A 14,495-nucleotide genomic window follows, 5' to 3' on the forward strand; every position below is an offset into this window, starting at 1 on the left:
CCATGGTGGGAGCGGGATAGAAAGAACAGGAGAAAGAGGCATGAATCCTAGCAGGAGAGGCAGATGTACCAGGATAGAATGGGACATCTCAGGGCAGCAAACAAATGCTGTGGTCTCTAGCTGACCTAGTGCAACAGTCACAGGTTCACCTCCCTTGGCAGTCCATGGAGAACTCCATAGTGGCAGCTCCCTGCACCTGCCCCCTCCCAACAATCCAGTTTTTACCAGGGCCACATCACTACACCTGCTGCTCCACGCCAGCGCACAGGAAGGACAACCACAGCTTCATGTTTGCCAGCCGTGCCTCTCATAGGTTTGTGTATCTGTAGCCAAAATGGACTTCAGTTGTGTCCTGAAATGGACAGAACTGTTTGCTGTGTCTCTAAATTGTAAATTCCCTTTGGTTAATATGTTAGGAGTTCGTATTGTACGGTAGAACCTGAGAGTTACAAACACCCGGAGAAGGGAGGTTGTTTGTAACTCTGAAATATTTGTAACTGAACAAAAGGTCAGGGCGCTATAACCTGCATTATGAAATGATCTCACCAGTCAGTGCTTGTTTCTCGGGCCCAGAAGCAGTGTTCCACCATTGCAGCTGCGCCATAAATGCCACCGACAACCTTGAAATGTTTTTCGCTATATCTCACCCCAAACTGTTTTTGAAGAAACTGGTTCTTCTTGCAGCTCTGATAGTACCAGAGGATTGTATGTCCTCATTTGCAACGTTCATGAGACTAGTACATAGCTGCGCATGCTCCTTGCTTCCCCCCAGAGATGACAGATACAAAATAGTGCGGGCTGGGTTTATAGGATTAAAAAAAAACAACACAACAATTATGGGATAAGGATGGCATTATGGGATGTAGGAAGGTGCATGCTGGGAACTTGAACTCTAGTTCCCAGAGATCCCTGGGTGAGTTATTTCTATGCAACAACAACTAGAGAAATCTTCCCAGAAGACATTGCACCAGATGGTGGCGTGTGGCCTACTGGGATACCTACCTGTGGTGCACCATACTGTGCATGGACACAAGCACTACGGGTGAGTACACTGAGCACCGATGGAAGCAGGCAAGTATGTGTATGCCCAAGTGATACACTAATGGCAACAGCTAAACAATGTAACTTGCATTGACCAAAGTTTGTAATGTAGACATGACCCTATAGAAAATGCCTAGTGTAGGCTGTGTCTACGTTAGCAGACAATGCTGGCATAACTATGCTGGTATAGCCTCCATAGTGTAGACACACTCCAAGGCCTTGTCTTCGCTACACAGTTTTGTCGACAACAGTCAGCTTTTGTCAACAAAACAGTGGAAGTGAACATACTGAAATGCTCCTCCCGTCGATGTAACTCCCCTGCTATGCCGACATCATTAACCCACCACAACGAGAGACATAGACCTAATGTTGGTGTAGTCAGGGTGATGCCTAAGGCCTGGTCTACATTTAAAAATTAAAATCAACCTAGCTATGTTGCTCAGGGCTTTGAAAAATGTCACCCCCTGACCACCGTAGTTAGACGTGTAGATGTGGCTAGGTCAACGAAAGAATACTTGTCTCTTGGAGAGATGGATTAACTACATCAATGGAAAAACCCCTTCTGTCGACGGAGGATGTGTCCTCACTACAGAAACGCAGCTGTGGTGCTGTAGTGTGGACACAGTCTGCTACAGACACTATGCCAACATAGCCCCCTAGTGTAGACGCAGCATATGTGGACAGGAGGAGGAGTTTTGCCAGTGTAAGAACACCCCCACCCCAAATGACATTGGCTAGGCCGGCAGAAGCACGACTCTTCTATCACACAGCTGTGGTTACACTGGGGGTTTTGTGGACAGAGCTAGGTTGCTAAAGAGCGTGTTTTTTCATACCCCTGACCAACATAGCTATGTTAGTATAAGTTATAAGTGTAGACTAAACTAAAGCTTTAAACACCAGATTGTGGCTTTAACATTTTTTCATATGTGGGGCAGAGTGGAGGCTCCAGCTTTGTCTGCACTAGAAAATTATGTCAGTATGGAGTGTGAAAAATCCACACACCTGAGCGTCATTGTTAAGCCAACCTAAGTGTCCATGTAGACAGTGCTAGGTTGACAGAAGAATTTTTTCATGCCTCTCAGGGAGGTGGATTCACTATGCTGATGAGAGAACACCTCACGGCCCTGATCTTGGCTGGAAACTATATGATATTGTGTGGTTTTGCCACATACTTTGAGTGTTCTTGGGTAAATTAACTAATCTGTCTGTCTCTCCTATAAAATGGGGGTGATAGTAATAATTATCTACCCCACAGGAGAGTTGTGAAGATCAGAGATCCATGGATACAAGTCTCTATCGAAGGGGAAAGTATTCAAAATTTTTTTAACTTGTCTTTCTAGCAATGACCATCAGAGGTCAGCATGCCCTCAAGGATCAATTTGCTGTACATCCATAATCCCTTTTGTTTTTTGTTGAAACTGATTTTTACTGAAAATTTCCCAGGTTTTACAAAAAGCACTATTTTTTTTTCTGATTTTCACCCTACTTTTGTATCATTCAAATATATTTAAAGAACTTGTTTTATTAGGAAAATACAATATACTGCATGAGATACATGCATGACAATAGTATATTGGTCTTTATGTATATGCAAAGCTGCCTCTTGAAGTAAGGCTATGTATTAGTCTAGAACAGGGGTTCTCAAACTGGGGGTTGGGACCTCTCAAGGGGTCACAAGGTTATTACATGGGGGCGGGTTGTGAGCTCCCAGCCTCCACCCCAAACCCCGCTTTGCCTCCAGCATTTATAATGGTGTTAAATATATAAAAAAGTATTTTTAATGTATATGGGGGAGTCACACTCAGAGGCTTGCTATGTGAAAGGGGTCACCAGTACAAAAGTTTGAGAACTACTGGTCTAGAAGATACATACAATAAACAACTAGGAATGCACGCAAGCTCTGAAGTATGTGCGCATCTGAATGTACTGCTGAATCTCACGCCCACCATGTACACATTTCTAAACCGTTAGCAGATAACAGCTTAAGATTTGACACACTAAAATGGGAAGAAAATGAAAATCTGTATGAGAATATGTTTCAGAACACAAGGAAGTATTTGAAAGTTTAAAAAAAAACAAAAACAGGAGAAAAGGATGAAGTTTAGTGTATGTGCTGCAAATGGTGTGGCCCAATTCTTGAATGTACAGTAAAAACGGTGTGATCCGGCCCTGTACCAACTGGAAAGCTCTATAAACTGGCATTTCTAATTTTCATAAAGTCTGGTTTATGCTCTAGTTGATGCAGAGCCAGCAGGCTCCCTATGTCGATCCGCATGGCTCCCTGGAAGCGGCCACCTGTCCCTGCTGCTCCTAGGCAGAGGCATGGCTAGGCAGCTCTGCGCGCTGCCTCCACCTGCAGGCACCGCCCCTGCAACTCCCATTGGCTGGGAATTGCAGCCAATGGGAGCTGCAGAGCCAGTGCTCAAGCTGGGGCTGAGGCAGCATGCAGACCTGCTTGCCGCATGTCCGCCTAGGAGCAGCAAGGACAGGTCACCGCTTACAGGGAACCACCCAAGGTGATCACCCCCCAGATCCAGCACCCCAAAACCCCTCCCATGCCTTTATCCCCCTCCTGCACCCAAACTCCCTCCCAGAGCCTGCATCCTGCACCCCCCCCACATCCCAACCTGCAGCCCTGTGCCCCCTCCCACACCCAAACTCCCTCCCAGAGCCCGCATCCTGCACCCCCTCCTGCACCACAGCCCCCAGCTCTGCCCCCCTGCACCCAAACTCCCTCCCAGAGTCTGCATCTCACACCTCCCGTGCCCCAGCACTACACTCCCTTTCTGCACCCAAACTCCCTCCCTCTTAGTTAACAGGAATTTTTCACTTACTGGCACTCTCCCATATCCCCAACATGCCGGATAAAAAAGCTTTTACTGTAAATATTTATAGGCTAATAGTTCTAAGTCTACAACAGTAAACTCTATTCAGATGATACCTTTTATTTGGGGTAGAGATATTTTATTTTCTTAAACTCAGAGGTGGCCTTGTGCTTCAGTTCTGCAGCAAACCATATTTATTAATGGCATTCAAAGCATTAATCTACTGAATACTTTCCCCCTCTGTCTTTTAGAGCACCAGAATAAACTCTGCTATTTAGCCATAAAAAAATATTAGAAGCTTTTGCACTGAGTTTCACCTGTTGTTGTGGTAATAAACACTGATCAATTCCCAGGAAAAAGTAAATAAAATAAATACTGAAAACAAGGGGCTGTCAACCACCCATGACAACAATGTCCACAGTACCCAGGAGGTGAGCTCCACTGTCTCCCTCACCACTAGTAATATTGTAGCAATCACCACACCTTGTAGGGACATACAGAGTAACAGAAGAGAAACAGTGTCTGATTTTTTGCAACCACCGACTCCCTCCACCTTTCTCTGAATCAGGCTGACTGGAGCTGGATAATGGAAGCCAATGGGCCCAGTCCTATTTAACATATTCATAAACGATCTGGAAAAAGGGGGAAACAGTGAGGTGGCAAAATTTGCAGATGATACAAAACTATACAAGGTAGTTAAGTCCCAGGCAGACGGCAAAGAGCTACAAAAGGATCTCACAAAACTGGGTGACTGGGCAACAAAATGGCAGATGACATTTAATGTTGATAAATGCAAAGTAATGCACATTGGAAAACATAATCCTAACTATACATATACAATGGTGGAGTCTAAATTAGCTGTTACCACTCAAGAAAGATATCTTGGAGTCATTGTGGATAGTTCTCTGAAATCATCCACTCGTGCAGCGGCAGCAAAAAAGCAAACAATGCTGGGAATCAAGAAAGATAGAGATAATAAGACAGGAAATATCATATTGCCTCTATATAAATCCATGGTACACCCACAGGTTGAATACTGAGTGCAGATATGGTTGCATCATCTCAAAAAAGATATATTGGAATTGGAAAAGGTTTGGAAAAGGGCCACAAAAATGATTAGGGGTATAGAATGTCTTCTGAATGAGAAGAGATTAATAAGAATGGGACTTTTCAGCTTGGAAAAGAGGCGACTAAGAGGGGATATGATAAGAGGTCTATAAAATCATGCGTGGTGTAGAGAAAGTAAATAAGGAAGTGTTATTTACTCCTCATAATACAACAAGAAAAGGCCACCAAATGAAATTAACAAACACAAGAACACAAGAAAGTATCTTTTCACACAACGCACTGTCAACCTGTGGAACTCCTTGCCAGAGGGTATTGTGAAAGCCAATACTATATCGGGGTTCACAAGGGAGCTAGATAGATTCATGGAGGATAGGTCCATCAATGGCTATTAGCCAGGTTGGGCAGGAATGGTGTCACTAGCCTCTGTTTGCCAGAAGCTGGCATTGGGTGACGGGGCATGGATCACTGGTTGATAACATATTCATTGCCTTTGGGGCACCTGGCATTGGCCACTGTCAGAGACAGGATACTGGGCTTGATGGACCTTTGGTCTGACCCAATATGGTCGTTCTTATGTTCTTAACCTGCCAATTTATTCCCCTACACCTATAAAATCTGCCCATAAATCTGTGACCTGATTGCAATGGTCCGTATAGCATCTGTGCATATGATGTATTTCATATGTTACATTACATGATGATTGTTCAGCAGTATCAAAATGTTTTGAGGTTCCTGAGTGGAATTTGTTCAGACTTTCCGTTCTGCGGATAACATTTCCCAAATGTCATAATTCCCCTGGGGAGAGGGAAATGCTGTTTCTCCTGCTCTCCTGGTGAACCTGTTGCTGCCACCTGGGACGTCAGTTTGCGCTGCCAGGCTCAGACCCGCTCATGGGGCCCCGAATGGAGACAGGGCCAGAGCCTGAGGGGGAGGAGCCTCTCCCCAGCATCCAGCCTCAGGCCGCCCTGTCACACTAAGACCAGGCGGCAGGGCGGGGCGCTGGGCCACAAGTGGGGCAGGGCTTGGGAAGGAGGTAGGGTGATTTTATAGGGACAGTCCTGATTTTGGGGGCTTTTTCTTATGTAGGTACATATTACCTCCCACCCCCGTCCTGATTTGTCACACTTGTTATCTGGTCACCCTAGAAGGGGGTGCCATGGGGTGGGGCGTGAGCTGGGCCAGGCCACAGGGGCTGGGGGGAGAGAGAGAGAGAGAGAGTGTGTGTGTGTGTGTTGGGGCTCAGCCTGGGTGCAGGGACTGGGGGGGGAGAGAGAGTGTGTGTGTGTGTGTGTTGGGGCTCAGCCTGGGTGCAGGGACTGGGGGGGGGAGGAGAGAGAGAGAGTGTGTGTGTGTGTGTGGTGGGGCTCAGCCTGGGTGCAGGGACTGGGGGGGGAGAGAGAGAGTGTGTGTATGTGTTGGGGCTCAGCCTGGGTGCAGGGACGGGGGGGGGGAGAGTGTGTGTGTGTGTGTGTGTGTTGGGGCTCAGCCTGGGTGCAGGGACTGGGGGGGGAGTGTGTGTGTGTTGGGGCTCAGCCTGGGTGCAGGGACTGGGGGGGGAGTGTGTGTGTGTGTGTGTTGGGGCTCAGCCTGGGTGCAGGGATGGGTGTGTGTGTGTGTGTGTGTGTTGGGGCTCAGCCTGGGTGCAGGGACTGGGGGGGGAGAGTGTGTGTGTGTTGGGGCTCAGCCTGGGTGCAGGGACTGGGGGGGGGAGAGTGTGTGTGTGTGTGTGTGTGTTGGGGCTCAGCCTGGGTGCAGGGATGGGTGTGTGTGTGTGTGTTGGGGCTCAGCCTGGGTGCAGGGACTGGGGGGGGGAGAGTGTGTGTGTGTTGGGGCTCAGCCTGGGTGCAGGGACGGGGGGGGGGACCTTGAGCCGCAGGGAGGGGGGTGAGCTGGGCCGTGGGCAGGAGGCTGATGGGTGCAGGGCACGGGTGGGCGGTGAGCCGGCCCGGGGGTAGTGCGGAGGGGGGGGAGGTTTCTCCCAGCAGGCTCTCTGATTTGGGGGGGCCTCAGTCCCTGGCTGCAGCCCCGCCCCCATCAGCGCCGAGCGGGGCTCGCGCTCTTTGCAGGGCGGCTCTACAGGCACGGGCAGCTAAACAGAGGAGCTGCTGCCGAATTGCCCCTGCCGCGGAAACGCGCGCGCCGCCCTAGGGCACACGGACTGCCCCCGCGGCGGCACTCCGGCGCGCTGCTGGGGGGCAAGAGAGCCGGGCCTGCCGCCCCTTGCAGCGCCGCCGCCAGCACCAGCTCGGAAGGCCGGGGCCTGCAGCCGGCCCTGCTTCTCTGGGACAGCCGGCAGTGGGGCCTCCGTCACCATGGCAACCTGAGAGTCCTGGCGGGGGGAGGGGAGGGCCTTGGGGCGGGGACTAAGTTCACGGGGGCGAGGTTAAGGGCCCCCACTGGTAGCCAATCAGGGCGGAGCTGTAGGTGTGCTAGCCAGTCAGGGCAGACGGTTAACTATATTATCGGCTGACGACACCGTACCGGCATCCAATCAGCACTTGGGGGCGGGGTGCACGGGGCGGTGGGCGTAGGCCTGGAGCCAATGGGGGCACAGAGGGCGGGGCCTCACCTGGCGACAGGGCGGGGCCTCACCTGCGCGCGGTGAGCGGGGCCGGGCGGGGCTCAGTCAGACAGCAGCGGGCGTCGCCTCTCGAAGCTCCGTGAGCAGCTGGGTGCGCGGCGATGGCTGGATCCGGGGCGTGGGGCCGGGTCCGCTTACTGCTCCTCAGCGTCAGCTCCTGTGAGTGCCGCGCCGGGGCGGGGGGCAGGAGGGGGCGAGGCGAGGGCGAGGGCAGGACGGGCTGGGCGGTAAGAGACCGAGGGGGGGAGGGTAGAGGTGAGGCGGCGGAGGGTATAGGAGAAGGGGGGAAGGGCACAGGAAGGGGTGGGGGAAGTGAGGCGGGCGGGGGGAGGGTAGAAGAGGAAGGGGGGGCATTGAGCCGGGTGGGGGGAGGGCACAGGAAGGGGTGGGGGCATTGAGGCGGGCGGGGGGAGGGTACAGGAAGGGGTAGGGACAGTGCCGCGGCGGCGGGCGGGCAGAGGGAGTAGAGGAGGAGGGGGGCAGTGAGGCGGGTGGGGAAAGGGCACAGGAAGGGGTAGGGGCAGTGCCGTGGGGCGGCGGCGGGCGGGGGGAGGGCACAGGAAGGGGGGGCAGTGAGGCGGGCGGGGGGAGGGTAGAGGAGGAGGGGGGCAGTGAGGCGGGCGGGGGGAGGGCACAGGAAGGGGGGCAGTGAGGCGGGCGGGGGGAGGGTAGAGGAGGAGGGGGGGCAGTGAGGCGGGCGGGGGGAGGGCACAGGAAGGGGGGGGCAGTGAGGCGGGCGGGGGGGGAGTAGAGGAGGAGGGGGGCAGTGAGGCGGGCGGGGGGAGGGCACAAGAAGGGGGGGCAGTGAGGCGGGCGGGGGGAGGGCACAGGAAGGGGGGGCAGTGAGGCGGGCGGGGGGAGGGTAGAGGAGAAGGGGGGTCAGTGAGGCGGGCGGGGGGTGGGCACAGGAAGTTGGGGGCAGTGAGGCTGGGGCCGGAGGTAGTTCAGGAGCTTCACTTTTGATCCCGCTGGGTGTGTCTGCATGGCACGATCCTGGTGGTGGGGTACATGGGGCTCGCTGTCTGCGTGTCTCTCTGAGGTGTTGGGACCCCAGTACCCTGGGGCTGCCCCGGGCTCCTGTGCTCCCGGCTCTCGCTCTTTACTTTACAGCTCGTTGGTTTTGTTGCTGAGCCGCCTTTTTCAGCCGAGTCCCCACTCTGCGTTGGCCCGTGTTGCCTTTGGGGTTTGAGGATTGTGTTAAACATTTGGTGCTTGGAGTTTGAACTTCTATAAAGCCCTCGCCAGGGCCCTTCTGGGCAGATTAAAGTCCTGGGAGGGTGGAGGTGGATTTTAGCGCTGCTTCATTCTGAATTTTTGCTTGGTCTGAGTGGGAGAAGTTGTTTTTTTCCTTGTGAGTTAAACACCGTTTGTAAAGGCTGTTGGTTCCTTATCAGAAGCATGCAGAGGGGCCTGTGCAGGCATACTGATGGCAGGAGGCTCTGTTTTCAGGTACTCACAGTTGGATACCCTGGGTCTGGCTCCACTTGAAGGGCTTGTCTACATCAGAAAGTTGCAGCGCTGGTGAGGGAGTTACAGCGCTGCAACTTTGAGAGTGTCCACATCTGCAGGGCATCACCAGCGCTGCAACTCCCTGTTTGCAGCGCTGGCCGTACTCCCGTTTTGTCTCGGGTGTAGAGGATCCAGCGCTGGTGATCCAGCGCTGGTAATGCAATGTAGACACTCACCAGCGCTTTTCTTGACCTCCGTGGAAGGAGGAAGCCTCTGGTAATCAAGCTGGTTTCCTTTCCCGGTTTGCTCTCTCGGTCCCGGAGCCAGCCAGCAAACCGCAGGGAAGGAGACCTGCTTGCTCGGGGTTCCGGGACCGAGAGAGCAAACCGGGAACGCCGCGGTTTGCTCTCTCGGTCCCGGAGCCAGCCAGCAAACCGCGGGGAAGGAGACCTGCTTGCTCGGGGTTCCGGGACCGAGAGAGCAAACCGGGAACGCCGCGGTTTGCTCTCTCGGTCCCGGAGCCAGCCAGCAAACCGCGGGGAAGGAGACCTGCTTGCTCGGGGTTCCGGGACCGAGAGAGCAAACCGGGAAAGGAAACCAGCTTCGCCGCGGTTTGCTCTCTCGGTCCCGGAACCCCGAGCAAGCAGGTCTCCTTCCCCGCGGTTTGCTGGCTGGCTCCGGGACCGAGAGAGCAAACCGCGGCGTTCCCGGTTTGCTCTCTCGGTCCCGGAACCCCGAGCAAGCAGGTCTCCTTCCCCGCGGTTTGCTGGCTGGCTCCGGGACCGAGAGAGCAAACCGCGGCGTTCCCGGTTTGCTCTCTCGGTCCCGGAACCCCGAGCAAGCAGGTCTCCTTCCCTGCGGTTTGCTGGCTGGCTCCGGGACCGAGAGAGCAAACCGCGGCGTTCCCGGTTTGCTCTCTCGGTCCCGGAACCCCGAGCAAGCAGGTCTCCTTCCCCGCGGTTTGCTGGCTGGCTCCGGGACCGAGAGAGCAAACCGCGGCGTTCCCGGTTTGCTCTCTCGGTCCCGGAACCCCGAGCAAGCAGGTCTCCTTCCCCGCGGTTTGCTGGCTGGCTCCGGGACCGAGAGAGCAAACCGCGGCGTTCCCGGTTTGCTCTCTCGGTCCCGGAACCCCGAGCAAGCAGGTCTCCTTCCCTGCGGTTTGCTGGCTGGCTCGGGACCGAGAGAGCAAACCGCGGCGAAGCTGGTTTCCTTTCCCGGTTTGCTCTCTCGGTCCCGGAATCCCCCTTGAAGCCGCCCAACAGCGCTGCAGTGTGGCCACATCTAACACCACTTGCAGCGCTGGTTGCTGTAAGTGTGGCCACTCTGCAGCGCTGGCCCTATACAGCTGTACTAATACAGCTGTAACAACCAGCGCTGCAAAATTTTAGATGTAGACATGGCCGAAGTGTGAGTGTGGTCGGAGCGCTAGCGCTGGGGGAGAGCTCTCCCAGCGCTGCACGTAAACCTCATTCTCCACGGGAGTAGCTTGCAGCGCTGGGACCCGCGCTCCAGCACTGTTTACACGGAGGCTTTACAGCGCTGTATCTTGCAGTGCTTAGGGGTGTGTTTTTTTTCACACCCCTGAGCACGAACGTTGCAGCGCCGTAAAGCGCCAGTGTAGCCACGGCCCCAGTTAAGTCACACATCGCAGATGCTGCTAAACAAGTCTCGTTTCTTGTATTAACAAGAACACCTCAAACTCAGGAAAATGGAAGCACTCTAGAAATCCAGTTCGGTTTTCACTATTGAGGTTATTCACCTCTTGCACTTATACAATGAAAATTAGTTGTATTTTTTTGGGTAGCCCTTTCTCTCATTGTTCCAGTGTTTTCATGCACTTCATATGTTTGGATTGCAAATAGTGCTGGGAAAGCTTTGTTTATTTAAAGCTGTTGTTCCCTTTGTGCTGCTCTTATGATGTATAAGGCCAGCCTTAATGTTGTAAAGTTTCATTTGCTTTCTGTAACTTTACAGTTAGGAATATCAAGTCTTGTGGTCCCTGTGCTTGCTGGGGGATGAGAGAACTGGAGTCTTCTCAACCCAATCTTCTAGAAAGAGCTATTCACTCAAATCTATCAGGATTTGTTTTAAATAGGTGTTAACTAATTTTGAAAGCTCTCAAGCTATTAGAGGTGGGACAGACAGAAAATTGGGGAGTTGTACCTCTCCCTTGCTGTGAGGCCCAGCCTCCAGCCAGGTCTGAAACTGGAGCTGGGCAATGTGGGCCACTGGCTGCTTGCAGCTTGCAGGAGCTGCCTGGGTGTGGGGACCTGGCTCCAGGGCCAGCAGAGCCCTCAGGAGCAGTGATTGTGGGGGGCAGGGTCCAGGAGCCCGGGGCAGGGTAGGTCAGTTCAGGCTTCTGTGGAGAGCACTGGGACACAGGCTGGGGGCTTCTCTCAGACCCTGTGCTTGGCCTTAATTTTCCAATGCTGCTGGAGCTGGATGCCCGGCCAGCAGCCTCTGCTCTACCTGCAGAGCTGGGTGACCAGAGAGTGGCAGCTGCTGGGGTGGGGGAGAGGGCTAAGGCAAATTTTGGGGTGGCCATAGGCCCTGCAAGGCACCCCCCCTTCCCCGAAGTGCTGCTCCTGTCTAGGATGGAATTGGCAGAGAGGAATTTCAGCCAGGGATTGTAGATCATGTATTAGAGGTAATAGGGGGAGAGGGGATGGTATGGTCATGGAGGGAGAAGGGTGGGCATTTTTAAGATGGGAGAGACTCACTAAGGCAGGTTTGTATTGTGAGAGGAAACCGTGGGAGAAGAGTAAAGGGAGGGGATGAGAGTGGGTGTGAGGCATGTGGGATGGAGTCAGTGAGGCAAGTGGAGGTGCTGGAGAAGGAAAGAAGATAAGAAACTTCTATCTGTGATCAGGGAGAAGGAGAAGAGAGTTGTGAGGTGGAGGGGTAGGTAAAGAAAAAGCAAGCAGATGGGAGAGAAAGGTCATGTAAGGTTTTTATTTTTTCCTGGGAAGAAATTGATAAGATCAGTGTCAAGAGAGAAGCAGAAATACAGGAGGAGAGGAAGGTTTAAGGAGTAAGTCAAAGGGTAGGGCTACACTGCTGAGGAAGAAAGTGTATTAATTCAGGCTTAAATAATAATGAAGGCCCTGTAACCTGTCTAACTTGGATTAGCAGTGTGAGTTCATCTTGCCCTATAAACTTTAACTCCAGATGCTAACACATGCTGTGTAGCTGTGTTTTCACTGCTATACTATCTTAAATGAGCTAACCGGAGTTAAGAATACACCTCTAGTTTGCAGTGTAGACCTGCAAAAGTGGTGAAAAGGCAGCTGGGATTGGAGGCATGGGATTCATTTAAGATGGAGTAGTAGAGTGGTTCATGTAGGAAGATGATAGAACAGGAGAGAATGAATTTGTAGTGCATGCAGTTAGCCTGTCATAGTGGGTTTTGCCAGGACATGCCACAATGCAAGAACAGGAATGGAGGAAGCAGATGTTGGGGGTGGGGGAGGGAGAGAAATGGGCTGGGAGGACCTTCAGATGGGAGTGGGTGAAAAAGTCAAGTATGGATAAGTGAAGAATGGAGGGAATGGACAACCATTCCAGAGGAGAGGGATGAAACATCACCGAAGTTAATGAACTGGATGGAAGTAATGAAAAACAGCCATTTCCTTTCAATAGCTCTGGTTGATGTCAAAATCCGGTTAATTCTCTAGTGAGTGTGTTCAGCAAAAGCTCTAATCTCTCTCACTAAAAAAACAAGCAAAAATACAAAACCCATTATTAAAACACAAATCAATTTAGCCTTTTTTTGTGCATATATTTTCCCCTTTTGCAGGTCACTTTAACATAAACCCCTTCCCATTTTCATTGACTTTCTAAGAATCAATGGACATTAGTAATTTTTAGTTTTTGAAACTTACTTGTTAAAGAAAAACAAACCAACCATTTGTGCTTGTTTAATTTCCTGGTCAAAGCTAACCTGCCAGCATCCTTTTTAAGGTAGCCTCTCTTTCCATTTAAAAAAAAAATCTTGCTTTTCAGTCTTATGGAATGCATGTTACATGTATGTAAATTTGACTTTGAATGCATGTGTAGCTCCTGCAATCAGGGTTTGGCTTTTGACCCTCCCGCTTTTGTTTTTACTTCCAGGTGGTATTCTTGATGAAGTCAGACAAATTTGACCACTTCTGTGTTCCAAAACCACCCAGTTCCTTTTAACCATCCATTTTGATTAAATCATGGGGGTTTGCTGTCTATTTTGCACGTGATGCTGGTTTAATGACATTCTTATGATGTATGAGCACTGGTTCCTCCTCTGCATTAATTACATGCTAGTGATAATGGGTTGTTAAACCTGCGTGTCTGCTTTTCCCATCAAGCTTTCTCCCATGTTTGCCCTTTACTTGTGAGGAGAAATCCTCATCAAAATTTGCAGTCACCACCTTATGTCTTTTAAATCCATCCTTAGTCTATCTTTGTGAAACCTGTTTATCACTACCATGTGACGATGGCTAGACTAGTGATCACTCATGAATACGAAGATCACTCTTACAACTAACCTAACATCCCTTCTTCCTCCCTCCTGTCTGTTCCCAAGTCAAATCTTTTGTCTTAGACTGAGTGTGTTCTGGGTAAGGGACTGTCTGATTTGTTTAAACGAGTCCGGTGGCACCTTAAAGACTAACATTTGTTTGTACCTTGCCTAGGACAATGGGGCCCTAATTCCTGATAGCAATGCTTATAACAAATGGGGACTGCAGAAGGCTCCAGTCTGTCCCCACAAAGAATCAATACTAATATAAAGTTGTCTTCAAATTAAGATGTTTCTTTAAGTGGGTTAAAAAGCACTTATAGGAAAACAGGAAAAATTACTTCAAAATGTATTTACAGTTTTAATCCCTTTAAAACATTACTGATAAGGGCAATATGCTTGACCGTTAGTGGTAGAGGTATCAAAAGGGGTTGTCTCAACAGTGAAGACAGAGGGCAGGAGTTTTAAAAGGATGCAAGAACTTCTGGAGAAATTAGTGGTCTAGTAGACTAAACAGGTCTTGATGGGGTCCTGTTAGGACCGAGATCTTGCCTTTTGCTCCCTATGCCTTTAAAATCCCCAGCGGGAGAGTGCCTCTTTCATAAACTTACTCTGCCACAGGCTTCTGGTGTGATCTTGGCAAATCAGTTTATCTACCGAGCTGGTAATGATCTATGAATGGATTTTAACCTGCTGCTGAAGGCGACCAGAGGAGTGGTGCAGACACTGGTTGGTGTTGAAAAGAGGTGATCAATCCCAGGGGCTATTCCTATGGGATTTTCCTTTTTCAGTGTAAGGGGAGTGAGGTATGCTGACATGGCAAAGCAAATCAAGTCCCCTGTTGCAGTGACGACAGCTCTTAAATTTCATCTTTCAAGATGACCTGAGCCCCCTTGAGTTCCATCAGTAGGTTCATTTCAGCTGAATGTTCTTAGTAATGTTGAACTGTCGAGATGTTAATTTTGGATCCAGCATTCCACACTGGATGCTGGAACAGCATGGTGATGTCAAGCAATTTGGGACCCGCATGGCAGAGGAA

At 51.2% G+C, this 14,495-nt stretch overlaps 1 protein-coding gene across 3 annotated transcripts in view; it reads left to right on the forward strand.

The window, feature by feature from the left end:
* LOC115639253 (junctional adhesion molecule A-like) overlaps positions 1–14,495 on the forward strand; it is a 103,247-nt gene that overhangs the window by 38,466 nt on the left and 50,286 nt on the right. For 2 of the 3 annotated variants that reach the window (XM_030541731.1, XM_030541733.1), the window contains exon 1: positions 7,533–7,674. The exons of the other annotated variant lie outside the window; for it this stretch is intronic. In XM_030541731.1, coding sequence (XP_030397591.1) covers positions 7,617–7,674 — 58 coding nt within the window. In that variant the 5' untranslated portion in view covers positions 7,533–7,616. Of the gene's footprint in view, positions 1–7,532; positions 7,675–14,495 lie in introns of those variants that run through there. 3 annotated transcript variants of the gene reach the window in all.

This window comes from Gopherus evgoodei, chromosome 24, assembly GCF_007399415.2.
Source record: "Gopherus evgoodei ecotype Sinaloan lineage chromosome 24, rGopEvg1_v1.p, whole genome shotgun sequence".
NCBI lineage: Eukaryota > Metazoa > Chordata > Testudines > Testudinidae > Gopherus > Gopherus evgoodei.